Below are 20,627 nucleotides of genomic sequence, written 5' to 3'. Positions count from 1 at the left end.
GCCTCCACCGTGGGCCCCTCGGACCAATCCCTGAGACCCCGCCTTGGTGGTTATGGGGAGAAAAATGTCGAATCACCCAGTCCCTTCTTCTTGGATCAGGTGTCCCAAATCACTCCTTTGGATCTGTCCTCACTGTGCCGCGGGCACAGACAAGGTGGGCGGTCTCCTATGCGCCACGCTTAGCTGCGTTTTAAGCTCATGTGAGGTAATGATGCCACCTGAAATGTAAGCCCATGAGCTACAGCACTTCAGGGCAGGGGACCAGTTCCTCTTGATGCCGACTGCACCCCTGAGATACCAGAGAACCCCGAGGGTACTCCCCTCATTCCCAGTTGCCGAAACAGGGCAACCGGCCCCGGTCCAAAGAAAACCCTGCAATTAGACATGGGATCTCTCTCTGAAAGCCCTGAAGTTAGAGATGGGATGATAGAATCCCTCTCCGTCCTGGTCCAAGGTTTTTCACTTGTCCAGATGCAGTCCTACATTTCCCCACCTGCTCTTTCTCTTCTCTTTGGCTCTCCGCAGAAGAGGATCCCTCCCCTCTACACCTCCTTGTCCTGGCCTGTTTTTATCTCCTTCAGTTTGCAGTCATGCACCTATGAGGCTGCCTTCCTAGTAGACTCCATCTCCTTTCCTCTCAGACTCTTTGGGTTCAGAGTCCTTTGGCTTCAGCCCTTCTTTGTTTGAGAGATGCAGGCAGGAAGTACGGAGCCCCCTACTTCTCTCCCATGTTGGCCTATAACAACACTCTCCATGAAGTTGTTGACTAGCAAGCCTCTCAGATGCTTTCCAACCCTAAAGTTCTTAGACCTTGAACTTTTCTATTCTTTCACTTTTAGCAAATGTTTACTGAGCACTTTTTATGTACATGACAGGGTTCTAGGCATACCTCAATAAACAAACCCTCTGCTCCCAGAGGATATGTTATGATGGGGAAACAGACATTAAACAGAAAATGTGATAAATGAGTAAGTTGGGTAGTCTTTGCAAAGACCATGTAAGAAAGCACAGCAGAGTGAGAGGATTGGTAGAGGGGACCACACTGAGAATTTTGAGCAACTCTTGAAAGAGATCAGGGATTGAACCATGAAAATATGGGGGCCAAGATGGGAGAACATTTGAGACAAGGAGAGGGAGGGGGAGGGAGGGTTGGAGGGAGGGAGAGAGAGATTGAGATTGAGAGAGAACAGTACAACACCGCAAGTTGGGAGTGTCCCTGATGTTTACCAGGATTGGCAGGGGATCCTCATGGAGAGAGTAGTGAGCATGTGGAAGAAGGGGTAGGGCAAAGAGAGCTTGAAGACATTTTGATCTCATTGGAAGGACATTTTTATTACCTGTATTGTGAGACCTAGTTCTAGAAAACTGCTGTTACTAAGTTTACTGAGTTCTGAAGTTCCTCCTTTGATAGCTTAATATGCTTGCTACTTTAATCAGTCAAAGACGTGTGGTTTCTTTAGAAGAAATTGGGGGTAAATAGTTGACATTTGCAAGGTAAGAGATGGTGTGCCACCTGACTTTTTAAAATGTCCAATATTTGAGGTAGAACCATGATGGAAAGAGGTACAGGAGAAAAGAAAGTGAAAATGTGTTTAAAAGTCCAAGTGACCATTTGAATAATGCTTAATTGGTGTTGAAATGAGTCAGACATTTGTGTTTTTCCAATAAAATAGGCAATTGAGCGGGAGCACCTGGGTGGCTCAGTCAGTTAAGTTTCTGACCTTGGCTCAAGTCATGATATTACAGTTCATGAGATCAAGCCCCACACCAGGCTCTCTGCTGTCGGCACAGAGTCAGCTTCAGATCCTCAGTCCCCCCTCTCTCTGCCCCTCCCATGCTCATGCTCTCTCAGTCAGAAATGAATCAACATTAAAAATATAGGCACTTGGCACAAAAACAGACACATAGACCAATGGAATAGAATAGAGAACTCAGAATTGGACCCACAATGTATGGCCTATTAATCTTTAACAAAGCGGGGAAGAGTATACAATGGAAAAAAGACAGCCTCTTTAACAGACGGTGCTGGGAGAACTGGACACCAACATGCAGAAGAATTAAACTAGATCATTTTCTCACACCATGCACAAAAATAAACTCAAAATGGATAAAGGACCTGAATGTGAGACAGGAAACCATCAAAGCCCTAGAGGAGAAAGCAGGAAACAACCTCCTTGGCCTCAACTGCAGCAATCTCTTACTTGACACATCCCCAAAGGCAAGGGAATCAAGAGCAAAAATGAACTATTGGGACCTCATCAGGATAAAAAGCTTCTGCACAGCAAAGTAAACAATCAATAAAACGAATAGGCAACCAACGGAATGGGAAAAGATAGTCACAAATGCCATATCAGATAAAGGGCTAGTATCCAAAATCTATAAGGAACTCCCCAAACTCCATACCTGAAAAACAAATCATCCAGTGAAGAAATGGGCAGAAGTCATGAACAGACACTTCCCCAAAGAGGACATCCAGATGGCCAACAGACACATGAAACGATGTTCATGAGCATCCCTCATCATCAGGGAAATACACATCAAAACCACACTGAGATACCACCTCATGCCAGTCAGAGTGGTTCAAATGAACAAAACAGGAGATTAGACATGCTGGTGAGGATGTGGAGAAACGGGCACCCTCCTACACTGTTGATGGGAATGTAAACGGGTGCAGCCCCTCTGGAAAACAGTGTGGAGGATCCTCAAAAAACTTACACTAGAACTCCCCTATGACCCAGCAATAGCACTGTGAGGAATTTACCCAAGGGATACAGGAGTGCTGATGCATAGGGGCACATGTACCCCAATGTTCATAGCAGCACTCTCCACAATAGCCAATTCATGGCAAGAGCCTAAATGTCCATCAGCTGACAAATGGATCAAGAAGATGTGGTTCATCTACACAATGGAATACTACATGGCAATGAGAAAGAATGAAATCTGGCCATGTGTAGCAACATGGATGGAACTTGAGGGTGTTATGCTGAGCAAAGTAAATCAGGCAGAGAAGGACAGATACCATATGTTTGCACGTATAGGAGGATTAGGAGGAACTTAACGGATGACCATGGGGGAGAAGAAGGGGAAAAATAGTTGGGGAGAGGGAGGGAGGCAAACCATGAGAGACTCTTGAATGCTGAGAACGAACTGAGGGCTGATAGGGGTGGAGGAGAGGGGAATGGGGGTGATGGGCATGGAGGAGGGCACTTGTTGGGATGAGCACTGGGTGTTATGTGGAAACCAACCTGACAATTTTAAGAAAAAAAATATATAGGCAATTTAATTAAAGTGAATAAGGAAAATTCCATATTAGCTCCATCACTTCTATACTCTGTACATTTGTTTTTAATTTTTTTAATTAATACTTTATTTTATAGTAATTTTAGGTTTATAGAGAAAATAAGCAGAATGCACTCAGTTCCTATATGCTCCTCACATCCCTCCAAGTTTCCATGATTATTAATATTTTACATTGCTGTGGCACATTTGTTATAATTGACGAGTCAATATTAACACTTATTATTTTCAATTTTAATGGTTATTCTTTTGAGAGAGAAAAAAATGCAAGTAGGGGAGGGGCAGAGAGAGAGGGAGGCACAGAATCTGAAACAGGCTCCAGGCCCCAAGCTGTCAGCACAGAGCCCAACGCGGGGCTCGAATCCATGAACTGTGAGATCATGACCTAAGCTGAAGTGGGATGCTCAACCGAGCCACCCAGGCGCCCCTAACACTTTATGATAAAAGTCTATAGATTACATTAGGGCTTACCCTTGGTGTTGTATGTTCTCCATATGTTTTCACATATGTGCAATGACCAGTATCTAAAGTACATAATAGTTCATTGCCCTAAATATTCCCTGTGCTCAACGTATTCATCCCTCCCTTTCCAGTACCCCTGGCAACCACTGATCTTCTTTACTATGTCCATAGTTTTATCTGTCCCAGAAATTCATAAAATTAGAAATATCCTTGAAACTTTATTTACTGCACCATGTTGGTGTGGTGGGCAGGTGTGGGGGGCCTTCCCCGGCACAGGGGCCCTCCTTGCTGCTGTTAATCCCACATCACCAAGGCTTCCCCGTCCCCAGGGAGCCTCCAAGACCTTTGACCCTCTGAGTCCCCATACTCCTGGAGGTACTGTTTCATAGTCCAGGAAACCACATGTAAAAGGTCCCTGCTTCAGGGAGTGGGGAGAGAGGGTGAGGAGAAGGGACACTCTGAGGGCTGAGGCCCATGCGAACCCTGCCCATTTTCTAGGCCCCCAGGGCAGAAGTGGATCTGAAGCCTGACAACAGCTGCTGAGACTGAGCCTGGCCTCTTATTCTTTTGGCTTCGGTTTTTTAGCCCTTTGTCTGTCTATTTGTCTATCTGTCTGGACTATTCCTGTCTGTCTATTCCTGGGAAGCTCAGTAATACAAGCCCTGATACCTAACCACTCTGTCCCATACTATTATCCATAAACTTATCTCTTATTCAAAAACCAAAAACAACAAAACCAAAAACAGCAACAACAACAACAACCACACACACACATACAAAAACAAAAACAAAAACAAAACCCAAGGTCACCTAGATTTTTTCCTGTTATTCTCTAGTTTTTTAGCCTTTTCCAGTTTGCTTCTTTCGCTTAGATACAGTTACGTTCCCTCATGTCTTTTTGTGGCTTGATAGCTCATTTTTCTTTTATCCCTAAATAAAATTCCAGTGTGCAGATGCGCCAGTGTTTGTTTACCCATTTAGCTATCGAAACTCTTGGTAGCTTCAAAGTCTTGACAATTATAAACAAAGCTTCTGTAATCATTCACGAGCAGACTCTTGTACGGAGGTAAGTTTTTCACTCCTCTGGGAACAGACTTGCTGGATCATATGACAGGAGTATGTTCAGTTTTGTGAGAAACTGCAAAATTGTCTTCTAAGGTATTTATACCGTTTTGCATCCCCACCTGCAATGATGAAGACTTCTTGTTGTTCCTTGCTGGGATTTGGTGTTTTCAGTGATTTGGATTTTGGCTGTCTTCATAGGTGTTTTAGCTGTTTTAACTTTATTTCCCTGATGATATATGATGTTGATTGTTTCTCCTACGCTGATTTGCCATCTGTATTGCTGCCTTTTGGTGAGGGGTCTCTTGAGATTTTTTTGTCCCGGTTTTAACTGGGTGGTTTGTTTTCTTATTTTTGAGTTGTAAGAGTTTTATATTTGGAATGCTAGTCCTTTATTAGATTTGTGTTTTAAAATTCTTTCTTCAGTTTTGTGGTGTCTTTTCCTTGTTATAATGGTGTCCTTAACAGAACAGAAGTTTTTAATTTCTTTTTTAAATGTTTGCTTATAGTGTGTGTGAGTGGGGGAGGGCCAGGGAGAGAGAGAATCCCAAGCAGGCTCCCTGCTGATACAGGGCTCTATCTCACAAACCCTGAGCTGAGATCAAGAGTCAGAGGGTAGGGACACCTGGGTGGCTTAGTCAGTTAAGTTTCCTACTTTGGCTCAGGTCATGATCTCACAGTTCGTGAGTTCTAGCCCTACGTTGGGCTCTGTGCTGCCTGCTCGGAGCCTGGAGCCTACTTCGAATTCTGTGTCTCCCTCTCTCTCTGCCCCTCCCCTACTCAGGCTCTGTCTCTCAAAAATGAATAAACATTTTAAAAAAGTGTAAAAAAAGAAAAGTCAGATGCTTAACCAACTAAACCACCCAGGTGCCTCAGAAGTTTTTGATTTCAGTGAGGCCCGTCTTACCAATCTTTCATTCATAGATCATGATGCTGGTTTATAGCTAAAAGGTCATCTCACAACCCAAGACTACATAGATTTTACTCCTATAGAATCTCTTAGTAATTTTATAGTTTGTCACTGGACATTTAAGCCATTTTGAATTAATTTGGGTGAGATACAAAAGTTCTACATCTAAGATCACTGTTTTTGCAATTGGATCAAGTTGTTTCGGTATCATATGTTGAAAATACTAATCTTCCTCATTGAGTTGCCTTTGTTCTTTTATCAAAAATCAGTTGACTCTATGTGGGTCTGTGCCCGGGATGTCTTTTCAGTTCTGTTGGTCAGTTCACCTGTTCTTTCACAAATCCACCTTGACTTGATAATCTGTAGCTTTAAAATGTCTTGCAGTCAGGTAGTGTCAGTACTCTGCTCTTCATCTTCAATGTTGTATTGGACGTTCTGTGTTTTTTGTCTTTCCTCATAAACTTTAAATGCATTTGATAGTAGCCTCACACTTACTTGCCGAGGTTTTGACTAGGATTGAATTGAATCTACATATCAAGTTGAGAGCTTAAATCTCGACAGTGTTGACTCTGCCTCCTGAAATATCATCCATTTTTTTAGATCTTTTTTTTTATGAGTTTAATGTTCTTCATATGAATCATGTACTTTTATGCTAATATAAATAGTATTGTGTTATTAATTTCCAATCCAATTATCCATTGCTGGATTGTAGGAAAATCAATAACTTTTGTGTATTAACCTTGTATCCTTCAGCCTTGCTATAAATTACTTACTAGTTCTGGGAGTTTTTTGTTGTTGTTATTGATTCTCTTATAGTCAATTTTTTTGGGATTTTCTATATAGTCAATCATGTCACCTGCAAAAAAAAGGCATTTTTATCTGTTCATGATTAGTATATCTTTTTTTTCCTTCTTAGTGCATTAGCTAGAACTTCCGGTACAGTGTTGAATGGACGCAGTGAGGGCACATGTTTTTGCTTGTTCCTGATCTTAGCAGGAGAGTGTAGAATTTCTCACCATGAAGAATGGGGTCAGCTAGGGGCGCCTGGGTGGCTTAGTCGGTTAAGCGTCCGACTTTTGCTTAGGTCATGATCTCGCGGTTCGTGGGTTCGAGCCCCGCGTCGGGCTCTGTGCTGACTGCCAGCTCAGAGCCTGGAACCTGCTTCAGATTCTGTGTCTCCCTCTCTCTCTGACCCTCCCCTGCTCGCGCTGTCTCTCTCTCTCTCTCCTAAAAATAAATAAAACATTAAAAAAAAAATAATGGGGTCAGCTAAAGGTTCTTTAAAGATGTTCTTCATCGGGGTGCCTGGGTGGCTCACTCAGTTAAGCGTCTGACTTCAGCTCAGGTCATGATCTCATAGTTCGTGGGTTTGAGCCCCGTGTCAGGCTCTGTGCTGACAGCTCAGAGCCTGGAGCCTGCTTCAGATTCTGTTTCTCCCTCTCTCTCTGACCCTCGCCTGCTCACACTGTCTCTCTCTCTCTCTCTCTCAGAAATAAATAAATATTTAAAAAATTAAAAAAAGAAGATGTTCTTCATGAAATTGAGGAAGCTTCTTTCCTATTTCTAGTTTCCTAAGAGTTGTTATCATGAATGAGTGTTGGATTTTGTCATCTGCTTCTTCTGCATCTATCAATATTATTAGATCATTTTTCTTCTATATCCTGCTGATATAATAGATTGCATTAATTGATTTTCCAGTGTTTGTCAGCCTTGCATACCTGGAATCTCACCTAATGGTTATTTACCATTCTTTTACACATTATTTGACTCAGTTTGCCAATATTTTGTTGAGAATTTTTGAATCCATATGAGATATTGGTTTATAGGATGTCTTTCTAGTAATGTCTTTGCCTGGTTTTGATGTTAGGGTAAAGCTGGCCTCATAGAATGAATTTGGAAATGTTTCTTTTGCTTCTGCTTTGTGGTTATGATTGTAGATAATTGGTATAATTTCTTTCTTAAATATGTGGTAGAATTCACCAGTGAATCTGTCTGGGCTTGGTGCTTTCTCTTTTAAATGATTGATTCCATTTCTTTAATATTATAAGCCTATTCAGATTATCTGTCCTTGTGTGAATTTTGATAAAATATGCCTTTTAGACGAATTAGCCCATTTCATCCAGTTTATTAGATTTGTGGACACAGAGTTGTTAATAATCCTCTATTATCCTTTTACAGGGTCAGTAGTTATAGTTCCTCTTTCATTTCTTATATTTATATTTACATCTTGTTTTTCTTGCCTAGGTAGCCTGACTAGAATTTTATTCCTCGTTTCAAAGAACCAGCTTAGATGGTCGCTTTCAGATCTTTCTTACTTTCTATTACATGCGTTTAATTCTATACAATGACCCTATAAGTCCTGCTTCACTGCACACCACAAATTTTAATTAATTTTACTTCCATTTTCGTTTAGTTGGAAATAATTTTAGGGTTTTTTTTTTTTCTCTTGTAATTTCTTCTTTAACCCATGTGTTATTAAGAACAATGTTGTATAATCTCAGAGTTGTTTTGGGTTTCCCAGCTATCTTCCTATTATTGTTTTCTAGTGAAACTCCATTGTGATCTGAGAACATATATTGTATGATTTCTATTCTTTTAAATTTGCTACAGTGTTTGATTGTTCAGAACAGTCAGTCTTTCTGAGTGTTCCCTGTGAATTTTAGAGTAGTGTGTGTTCTGCTGTTGCTGAAGTATTCTGGAAACGTAAAGCTGATTGATACTGCTCAGTTCAGCTTTACCCTTACTGATTTGCTGACTCCTGATCTGATTACTGATAGAGGGATTTTGAAGGCTCCAACTCTATAAGTGGATTCATCTTTTTCTCCTTGTACTTTTTCCAGTTTTTACCTCCACTATTTGCTGCTGTGCTACTAGGTGCATACATATTTAGGATTGTTATGATTCTTAGAGAATTGACCACAGTCTTTATTATGTAATACCCTGTTTGTCCCTGATAATTTTCATTTCTCTGAATTTGCTGTGTCCAAAGTTAATATAGGTTTTCCAGCTTTCTTTTCTTTACTATTAGCATGGTGTCTCTTTATCCTTTTATTTTTCAATTCAATATCAATCAAGTATCTGTGTCTTGATACTTGAATTTCTTATAGACAACATAGAGTTGGGTCTTTTTTTTTAATTCGCTATAATCTCTTTCAATTGGTATATTTAGAAAAGTAGCATTTAAAGTATTATTCATAGTTGGATTAATATCTAGCATATTTGTTTCTGTTTGTCCTTTCCTTTCCTTTCCTTTCCTCTCCTTTCCTCTCCTTTCCTTTCCGTCTTTCTCTTTCTTTCCTTCCTTCCTTCCTTCCTTCTTTCCTTCCTTCCTTCCTTCTTTCTTTCTCACCCTCTACTCTGTTTGGCTTTTGTTTTAATTGAGCGTTTTGTATGATTCTCTTTTTCTCCTTTCATAGCATATCAGTTATACTTTTTTTTTTTTTTAATTTTTAGCCCATGAGTTTGCAAAATGCATTTACAAGTAATCCAGGTCCACTTTCAAATAGTACTATGCCTCTTCATACGTAGTACAAGTACATTATAAACAGCATTCTCAAGTCCTCCTTTCCATCTCTTAGAACATGCTGCCATTCATTTATTTCACTTACCCCCAAACTAAAATCTGCAGACAACCTTGGTATTATTATTTTGAATGAAATGTTAATTATTAGATCAATTAATAATAAAAAATAAACTATTTTATTTACTTCATACATTTCTCTCTAACATCCTTCTTTATGTAGATCTGATTTCCTGACTGATAACATTTCCCCCCTCTCTAAAGAACTTACTTTAACTTTACTTGCAAGGCAGGTGTACTAATGAAAAATTGTTTTAGCTTATGTTTGAGAAAATATTTATTAGTTTTGAAAAATAATTTTATTGGATACAGAATTCTAATTTGAAGTCTTTTTCTCTCTCTTTCAGTACGTTAAATATTTTGATTCCACTGCTTTTTTTTTTTTTTTTTTTTTTTTTTTTTTTTTCACAGTTTTTTNTGAGAAAATATTTATTAGTTTTGAAAAATAATTTTATTGGATACAGAATTCTAATTTGAAGTCTTTTTCTCTCTCTTTCAGTACGTTAAATATTTTGATTCCACTGCTTTTTTTTTTTTTTTTTTTTGCATGATTCTAAAGAGAATTTGATGTAATTCTTATCCTTGCTTCTCTATAAGTACAGTATTCCTCCATGCCCTGGCTTCTTTCAAGATTTTCACTTTGCCTTTGATTCTCTGCAATTTTAATATCATATGACCAGGTGTAGATGAATATCTGGTGTTCAGACATCTTTCAGGAACTGTGGTTTAGTCTTTATCATTAACCTTGGGAAATCACCGTTCATTATCACTAATATCATTAAATATTTCTTCTGTTCTTTCTCTGTCTTCTCCTCATGGTATTTACATTATGCATATTACACTTTTTGTAACCATTCCACAGTTCTTAGATATTCTGTTCCTTTTTTTTTTTTTTTTTTACACTTCAGATTTGGTGGTTCCTATTGACATATCTTCAAGCTTATTGATTCTTCTCCTGTGGGCAGTCTTTTGATGAACCAATCAAAGGCATGCTTAATTTCCGTTAGTGTTTTCATTTATTTCTAGTATTTCCTTTTGATTGTTTCTTAGAGTTTCCATCTCTCTGTTTATACTATCCATCTATTTTTGCATACTGTCTACTTTTTCCATTAGAGCTCTTATCTTATTAATTATACTTGTGTTAATTCCCTGCTTGATAATTATTCCCACATCTTTAGTATATCTAAACCAGGTTCTGATGTTTGCTCTGTCTCCTCAAACTGTTTTTTTTTTATCTTTTTTGACTGACTGCCATGATGTACTGGGTGGAAGGAATTAGGTCTTTTGTGTTAGGTTTTATGAGTATCTGGCTAGAGGTTAGGATATGTTTACTCTTTGTTGTAACTATAGATATCAGTTATAATTTCCTCTGTTGTCTTTCTGTCTTCCAGAGAAATTTATTTCTAAACAAGGTCTTTAGTGTGCTATTATTTCATTGTATTTCCCTGTTCTTACACAGAAGCCCTCCTCGTGTGTTGGTAAGTTTGGGGTCTATGATTAGGTAGGTCTCAGTGAGTCCTTCAGTGCCCCGGGGGTTGTATCCTTCCTAATTGCCTTTCCGTTTTTTTGGGAAGTTGTTTGTTTGTTTGTTTGTTTTTCCACTCCTGGTGTAAGACAGGAAGGGTAGATGTGGCTGGAATTTCTCTTGCCCCACCTGGAAAGCTACCAGGACCTGGAGTTAGGTATTTTCCTTTCTGCAGTGTGGTTAGGCTCTGGTAAACCCCAGTAAATTACATTTTATTTAAGTAGTTTGTCTTAAGGGCAAGTCTTGCTAGGAAGAACAGAACACTTGGTGTTTATTTCAAAATGGCTACTTTTCCTCTTTATTTGTCAAAATTTTGAGGGAGTTTTTCTCTGATTTTCAGTGTGAGAGACTTGTAGGGCTCCTAGAAGTCACGTTCACAAAAGTGTGGGATCCCTTCAAGAATATTTGACTTTGAAACTTGTCCGTAGGGACAAGTCCGGCAATTCATCAGTTTCAATCCAGGTTCTCTTACCCTCCTGTTGGTTTCCACAGGAGTTTCTTTGCCTGGGCTTCTGCCCCAGTAAGTTGTGATTCTTTGTGTCTGCCTGTCTTCCTCCCCAAATTGGGGGGGCAGTGGTCATGATTACTCGGCGTCATCAGTTGTCTGATGGATCTAAGAAGAATTGTTGATTTTCAGCTCAGCTTTTTCCTTATTGCTAAGACTGGCATGATGATTTCCAATCTCCTTACATGCTGTATGGAGGAGTGGAAGCCTGTGCTGTGTAAGAGTAATGAATTGTTTAATATCACTGTACAACTTGAATCTAAATTTGTAGAGAGCAGTTGATAGGTCTACTCTATACCCACATGTGTAGTAGGGTTCACATAACATAATGTATGTGAATGCACTAAATTCTCATTAATATGGATTATTTCTGTCTCTTATTAAGTGAGTTTATAGCCTATAACTTCTTCTTTGTGAGGCAAATTTTTTCTTTCATTACTTTTGATTTTTTCTTTATTATATAAATTTAAGTATTTACAAATGAAGCCAAGAGAAACTGCATTGACATGCATTAACTGTAGCTCAATTCACTGCTTTGTGCTATCAGTGGTGATTAATGAATAGACATCCAGCGGAATAGCTGGAAATTACTGGGACCAAGTAAAGGCAAGATTTCATCTTACTGATGTATTTCATGCACTAATTTCATTAAGATAAATATATAATGAAATAGATAAAGTGTTTCTGATATCCAGAAGTATCCATTAAAACATTTTAAGTCAGCATCAGCCTACCTTCATTGTTGTAGGCCCATGGAGATTGTGACTGGCGTCAGGAGAAGAACTTCAAGAAAATCTACTAATCAGACCCTTCCAATTTTTTTACCTGGAAAGCCTACATACTTGGATATTATCTAAGTAGCTTCTCTTTCATTTCCATACTCTTCTGTAATTTAATTGGTAACATTATCACTCATATTTTCTGCTCCCTCTTCGTATCGGTTGATATTTTCCTCCAAATGTATGCTTATCCTAAATGAATGTTGAGGAGTTTCCTACTCAAAAATCTTTACATTGATTTAATTGGATATTATTATAATATTTGTATTATAGACATATAATTAGTATTTGTATTATAGATATATAATTCTATTCTGTTTTTTGATTTAGCAAGTTTTCTTCAAGTTTTCTCTGTCATATATCAGAAGTAGTTACATTTATACCATCATTTTTTGAATATAATATAATCTTGATTGTAATAGATAAACATAATATTTTTACTTATATATTCTTTGAATCTATTTTGTTTTATAAAAATCTTGATCAAATGTTTTATAACATGTAATGTTGACAATTACAATATTAATGGATAAGCATCCAACCAAAATTTAGAATATCAAAATAGAAGTAGCCAAATTATTTGTCCAGTTGCTGATTTGAGAAGCTATTTCAAACAGTAAGTTATTATTACAATGCAAATTGTTTTTCAGTAAAGTATGTGTAATAAAATATAAAATTAGGGACAATTTAAACTATACTTCAAGGATCTTAGCTTTACTTTTTGAGGGTAGTAGATGTTTTAAATTTTTTTTAAGTTTATTTATTTAGAAAAAGTGTGTGCATGTGCGTGCACACTGGTGGTTCAGGGGCAGAGAGAGAGCATGAGAGAGATCCCAAGCAGTCTCTGTGCTGATCAGAGCCCAATATGGGGCTTGTTCTCATGAGCCATGAAACTATGACCTGAATCAAAACCAAGAGTTGGACACTTAACTGACTGAGCCACGCAGGTGCCCCTAAAAAGTTTCTTAAACATATTTTGCTGATGGTTATCACAAAAATTCTTCTGAACAGTGAACATTATTTTCATTGAAAGACAGAAATACATATTGTTATCCTTTTGTGGATTTCTCATTGGCCATAAGAAAAAAAAAAACAACGGCATTATCTGGAGTCTTTAAATGATCCTCTTACATTTACCACTGGCCATTGTGGTTACAGAAACACTGGACATAACGTGCAATTATTCAGTTTAATAATACATGTTACAAATGAAACAACCCATGAGACTATCAAAAAGTTTCACTGGCATTAAGTAATGAATTGGTGAAATTTCTCAGAATTAACATGGACTATACTAGGATGAAATATTGGGATGACTTGGGTTGAAGATGATTGGAGAGTTAATGCTCATGATGGGACGTGAGGGGAGGTGAGAACAGGCAGGGGCTGTCTTGGTGGATTTGGGAGAAGCAGAGAAAAGGAAGAATGAAGGAAATGGAATTTGGCATGAGTATGTAAGATCAACTGAGGATTAAGAAGACTGAAAGCAGAGAGGAAAATGAAGTGAAAAACAATAAAAACGTATATTAATAAAATACATTTATACCAGGGTTTTGAAGATAAAGCAGGGAGTATTGGGTTTTATTTTCATGTAATTTGAGCTTCTGAATTGGTTTTTCCAGAAAAAAGAGTTATAAATAAAATAAAGCCATCCTCTTTTAAATCTTTATGATTTAACCTAGGATTTGTGAAGAAAAAAGAGACTGAGACAATTCAACTTAGGGTGATTTTGTAAAGTTGTTCTGCTATTACATTGAATTGGAAGCTTCTTACCTCGTTAATTCTTTTAAAAATTAATTTAATTTTAGAACTAGGTACTTCATAGATCCTAGAGCTGGAGACTCCTTGGGATGAGTGTTTGCTTTTGTGTGAGATGGAAATACTCAAATGACCCAAATTCCTTTCATACTGACTCTTAGCTTATTTCCTTTATTGAGGAATCCATATATTAAGTGATTTTTGCTAGAAAATGTATGCTTTTCCACACTGTTGATGTTAAATCTCACATTTCATGTTTCCAAACTGGCAAATTTTTCTTTGTCTATCATCACCTTGATGTACTTTTTAATTTTTTTTTAACTTCCATTAAGAGGTGGATTTTTCTTAACTTAAATCCAGTTACTTAACATATAGTGTTATAATGATTTCAAGAACAGAATTTAGTGATTCATCACTTACATGTAACACCCAGTGCTCATCCCAACAAGTGCCCTCCTTAACGCCCATCACCCTTTTAGCCCATCACCTCGCCAGCAGCCCTCAGTCTGCTCTCTGTATTTTAGAGGCTCTTAAGGTTTGTCTCCCTCTCTGTTTTTATCTTATTTTGCCTCCCTTGCCCTGTGTTCATACGTTTTGCTTATTAAATTCCACATATGCATGAAATCATATAATATTTGTCTTTCTCTGACTCATTTCACTTAGCATAATACACTCTGGCTCCATCCATGTCATTGCAAATGGCAAGATTTCATTACTTCTGATTACTGAGTAATATTACATTGTGTGGGTGTATACACACACACACACACACACACCACATTTTCTTTATTTAGTCATCAGTTGATAAACTTGTGGGCTCTTTCCATACTTTGGCTATTGTCAATAGTGCTGCTATAAACATGAAGATTCATGTGTCCATTCAAATCAGCATTTTTGTATCCTTTGGATAAATATCTATGGATTTCTGATTTAGACTTTTTGTAATAGTAAACATTAGCAGCATGCTAATTTCTGACCCTAGATTATTTGGTGGCTCTTGAGAATATTTGTGGAATGCCAATATTAACATTACATGCAACAGAATGAGTGGTATCATTTTCTTCTGATAGTATAAAATTTGGATAAACTTTTATAGGATAAGTTATCTTTAGATGCATTCTATTATTAAGGAAAAAAGATGAGAAAGTAAGACTTTTTAGTGGGGAGGAATGTCATTGGACAAAAACACTGTTTCAATAGAAGAAAATTACTATCCATATGTTTTCTTTCCTCTGGGTAATACTTTTTCCCATGTAAATGAAAGAGTTGTGTGATTATTAAATTACATTACAAACTATAATATATATAATAAAACTATCATTTCTGGGGAAATGATAACTAAAAGTTACATACAAAAAAGTAATATAGAAAATATGTTTATAATCTTACTTGTTTTTGTTTTTGTTTAAAATATAAATTTTTTGGAAGAGTGCTAGAAAATTTTTTTCTTTTGAATTGTTTTTACAGTTTAAAACGATTACTGGAATTTGGCATGATGGTTGGTTTCAAAGCTCACTTTATTGCTATTTCACTTTTTATTTGTTGAATAAGTTAGTCCTTGCACTTAAAAAAAAAAGTCTTGGATACTGATGTTAGTTAATTCAGGAAGAGTTCCTGTTTGTGAAAATAGTAGATATGTTCTGCACATTGCTTTGGCTTCTGAAATGACTTGTGTATGATCATGTTCACTTATTATAAGGGTTCTTTTCTTTTAAAACAACCTCAGTGAAACATGAACAAAGTCCCTAGGCAATGAGAAATTCTGGTTTCATATCTTCTCGAGCTCTTGTAGATTCTTAAGATAGTTACAGGTTCTGGCCACACCTAATATGATACACAGAAGTTGACATGACAAAAACCAAACCAAACAAAGGTCTAACAACTTAAAGAAAATACGACTCAGTTTGTAACCCCAGTGTATACAGGTAGAAGTATTAGAGTCACGGTGTTGTGTTGTCACCTTGCCAGACGCCATTCTTTCATTAACAACCAGGATGCCGTACGTGTGTAACATGCAAACCATAAAGAGTTACTTTTTTTTTTTTTTCCATCCCATTATTAGGTATATACCATTGAGGAATCTGGGCTAAACCTTCTTGTGTGGTCAATGATTGGAAATAAAAGAACCGGTTGGATGTACGGACATGTACTTCTCTCCAGTAACAGTGCATTTAAAGTGGCATTTGAAGCTGATTTGGGTGGAAATGAGGACATTTTTATTGCCCTTGATGACATCTCTTTCACCCCAGAATGTGTCTTTGGAGGTGAGTGATTTCTTAGTAGATGGGATGTGTAAGTATTGTTTTTACTCTCTAAAAATAGAAGAACTGGGAGTTCCTGATGAGTAACATTTGTGTCCTGCTACAGTACTATTTGTACATTGAAGGAAGAACAATGCATATTGGAGGAGGTAAAGGTTTTCTGGCCATGAGCTTAACTGTAAAGGTTTCATGTCCTCTAGGCAATGGAATTACTTCAATTACAGTTCTTTTTTTAATGTGTTTATTTTATTTTTGAGAGTGGAGAGAGAGATAGAGAGAGAGAGAGAGAGAGAGAAAGGGGCAGAGAGAGAGGGAGACACAGAATCCAAAGCATTCCAGGCTCTGAGCTGTCAGCACAGAGTCCAACACAGAGCTCAAAGCCATGAACCATGAGATCATGACCTGAGCTGAAGTCGGATGCTCAACTGACTGAGCCACACAAGCCCCCCACTTCAATTACAGTTCTTTAAGAGACACAGAAGAAAGTTTTATTAAAAGAACACTATTGTCTACTTTATTTCTGAAATTTTGCAATACTATATAAGGTAATATAGTTACTTGTCATCCTCCAAACTGTCTTTTCCATTCACATTTGCTTTCTCTCATTCCCTAGGCTATTTCCCTTCTCTTCAGTGTTTCTACTGTACAATCTACAATTCTTAGTCTATTGCATCAAGAAAACAAGAGTCTGGTCAGTAACCCTTTTGTAAGAAATCATTCCCTTAACTATAATCTCATTTTCTGCTGCTTATGATGCTCCCACTGAAGTAGCCATTTGTCTTTATAAAGTCTTCAGGTTTTCATAGTTAAATAATAGGGTCATTGCCTTTATGGCTATACTATGCCTCTTTCAAAATTTTATTTTCACAGAACTATTTAAAAGTTTCTTCTTTTTGGGATCCCCGGCTGGCTCAATCAGTAGACCATCCAACTCTTGATCTTGGGGTTGTAAGTTTGGGCCCCCATTGAGTCTAGAGATTAGTTAAAAAAATTAAAAAAATTAAAAAAAATAAAAAGTAAAATAAGTTTTGTTTTGTTTTGTTTTGTTTTGTTTTAAGGCCACACATCTGAGTTCTTATCCTTCTAATGGTTTTACTCTGAATCCTATATCCCGGACAGTTTCACCTTCCAGGTCACTCAGCCTCTGTGAAATATCGACCTTTTCAATTCTAGTCACCTTCATAAATCTTCTTCCTCCATAACCAGCTCCCATAGTTACATCCTGTGTCCTGTCATCCCATCTGAAATTTTAGGGTTGAAAATCTCATTTGATCATTATATCCTCTACTTCCCGATTACTCTTCCTAAGCTTATTTTCCAACATAATTAACATGAAAAAATACAATTCTAGATTCTCAATACTACATACTCCCCCACCCGATAAAACAGCTTCTTTATATCCCCCCAATAATCCCAGATCTAATGATCTCACATCTCAGTTGCATTCTCAGTCAGCTCTTTGAATTATTTTATGTCTAATTTTTTAAAGATAAATCGGGTTCTAATTATGTGCCAAGCATTGTGCTAAATATTTTGCATGTATTAACACATTATTTATCAGACCAACTCTGTAGAATAAATACAGATATCTAGGTCATGTTCGGTCATAATGACCTTATCAGCCTTTGAGACTGGGTTACTATAACCCTTTGCATTTTCCAGGCTGCTGCTGGTCATGCTCATTGGGACCTCTAAAAATGCTGGTTCATCACCTTAGCTGAGTGGTCCAGGGTCCTACACACATCTATTTCCCATTCCTCGCACTGCTTTTCTACAGCATTCTTCAAATCTCCCATCTACTCCCTTGAACTTTGTTCACACTGCCAATGTTCCTCTATCCTGTGAATAGAAAATAACTACCATTTGTACCAAACTCCCTTAAACTTCTCTTTTCCACCTCCAAATGTGCCTACATCCACAACCAAACACTTTTTTTGTTACCCTGTATCTGAGGGAAAACAAACAAACAAACCAAAAACACAGAAAACAAAAAACAAAAAACTTCTGTCTTTCCAACAGTAAATATTCTTGGTCATTTCTTTTCTTAGCTCTTCCTAGTCATTGTTCCATCAAAGTCTTCTCTGTCCTTTTCAGTTTCTTTCTTTCCCCTACTTATTCTTAGCTCTTGTCACACACATGCAAGCATGCATGTATATATGTACATATACACACACACACACACATATGTACATATATATGTATATACAGGCATTATCACTTCCCACTAATTCTGAGCTCCTCAAGGGCAAGAGAAACATGTGTTTCATCTCCAGATCCTATCAAAAGTTCTAGGAAATATGGGTTGAAAAGTTTCTATTCTAAACAATCACAGTAATGGTGAGAATTGATCATGTGAGCAGGATCTGTAGCATTTACCTAAGTATAAGTGAGCTGTTGCCTACTATGTTATAGAACAGATTCTACTTTCGAGGATGGTTAAAAGATAAACAGTAAGACCTTTGACATTAAACCACGACCTGTCTTCTTTCTGAAAGTTTCTGTTAAAGAAGGGCCTCCACCACCATCCCCCCCGCCCATCCAAAATCCAAGATCTGTAGGCATAGTTTTTACAACAGTGCTTCATGGTTGGTTCAGGCAGATGTTTTTAGAGAATCCTCCATTAAACCAATGTTTCTCAAATGGGTGTATGAGGCAGTGACATGCCAGGGAGCGTGCCACCCCACCAAATAAACAGTTGCGATTTAGTTCGATTTACTTGATGATATGGAGAGAGAAGTTACCGAAAGTGTTATGTGACATTTGGAGTAAACATGTATCGAGTGGTGGAGAGGTGACAAATGGACTAAAATATTGGAGGTGTGAGTCTGAATCATTCCTAAATGTATAATTTTGAGAAAATCATTTTAACTCCTGAGACCATGTTTTGTCATCAGGGAAATGAAGTAGATTATCCCTTGAGTCCCTTCCAAACCTGCCATTTTATGATCAGGACTGGCTTTGTACAAGAGGATCAGGAAAGCGGAAGAAATGCATAGACAATGACAAAGAGAGGGAGCGAGTCCAGGGGCAAGGAGAAGGGGTACAGATGGGGAGGTTGCAGGGCTTAGGGCCGACAGGTGAAAGCAGAGGTGTCACTGTAGTGAGAGGTGACTCGTCACTGCTGAGTGTGGTGGTGAACTTGAGCAGGCCTGCCCTTTATTCCTTTATTCAGTCAGGGTCTGTTGAGAATATGCTGTGTGCTGCCCTGGATTTCTATTGGAAGGGACGATATGAATATAAGTGGTTTTATTTTGTAGTGTGTGTGTGTGTGTGTGTGTGTGTACCCTTCCATTACCTTACTCTAAACACAACTCAAGCAGCAAATTCTATAGATTCCCCCCCCACACACACACACACTTCTTCCATTTTACTGACCAAACTCTAGTTCAAGTCACCCTTATTATTCACCGAAATCTCTATAATGGCTGCATAACCAATTTATCTAAATTACTTTCATGTATATTACTACCAAATTCATCTTCTAGTACCTATTATACAGTAAGTTCCAGAAAACTAGGTCTTACATCTTTCTTATTCAACACAACATCAGAAATATTTTTTTTTTATTACAAGCCACAGAATCTGACTAGTACTAACTTAAGTAGAAACTAAGTTTATTGGAAGGACTTTGGATAGTTCCAAAAATTAAATGTAAAACTGAGAATCTAACACAGAAAAATGAGAGGGAAGGAAGTAAGATGAACTAAATCAGAGGCTAAACCTGGCTAATTCCACTGTCTTTGAAGACTTGCTTTGGAAGCTGGTCTATCTTGTCCCCTGCCATGAACACTATGAACAATCTCTAATGGTCCCCATGTCCCTCCATCAGAATGAAAAGAGCTTGTTGGAAACATAGCAGTGACCAAGCCCATACTTCAGAGTCCCCTAAAAGTTATACTCTTTCATATCTAATCTCCACATCATCCATGTCTGCATGGTGACCATTCCTCTTCTTTTGATCATAATCAAGCTTGGATACTCTGCAGTATATGGACCAAATTATAAAGGTAACCAGGAATAATAAATTATACTCCAATGTAGAGAGAAGAAATCAAAGGGAAACTAATCAAACTATACAAATTCACACAAGTTATAAAGAAGAAGAAAAATCTAGAGAGACTCTCAATTGCCTACTCAATATCATTTCTTATCCTTTAGTACAGCTCTTGCCTTATCTGTCTCTTCCATAAAATAATCCCTTTAAGTAGGACCTCCTGCTTCTTTTCAGCTGTGCCCCATATTCTCTCACCTCCATGACATCAGTCCTACCACTCGATGGCTGGGAACACCCAGCCCTTTACCTCCTCTTGTGCAAATGCTTGTCCACTTTCAAGGGCAGAGCAAAGCCACCTTTTTCATGGATTTTTCCTTAATACTCCTTGCAGGAAGTCAGCCCCTTTTGCAGATTCTTCTAGCCTGAAGTTTGCAGCTCAACTCTAATATATCTCATGTGGTATTTTGTGCATAGCTTATTTTCTGTCATTTGCG

At 37.8% G+C, this 20,627-nt stretch overlaps 1 protein-coding gene across 1 annotated transcript in view; it reads left to right on the top strand.

Annotated features, from left to right (window-relative positions):
* The window catches only part of MALRD1 (MAM and LDL receptor class A domain containing 1), a 757,419-nt gene that overhangs the window by 573,705 nt on the left and 163,087 nt on the right, over positions 1-20,627 (top strand). The window contains exon 34 of the mRNA XM_077772480.1: positions 15,941-16,142. Within this exon, the coding sequence (XP_077628606.1) occupies positions 15,941-16,142 (202 nt within the window). The remainder of the gene's footprint in view (positions 1-15,940; positions 16,143-20,627) is intronic.

Source organism: Crocuta crocuta, unplaced genomic scaffold (genome assembly GCF_008692635.1).
Source record: "Crocuta crocuta isolate KB4526 unplaced genomic scaffold, BGI_CrCroc_1.0 scaffold96, whole genome shotgun sequence".
Lineage (NCBI taxonomy): Eukaryota > Metazoa > Chordata > Mammalia > Carnivora > Hyaenidae > Crocuta > Crocuta crocuta.
This window is presented reverse-complemented; position numbering and strand designations above follow the sequence as displayed.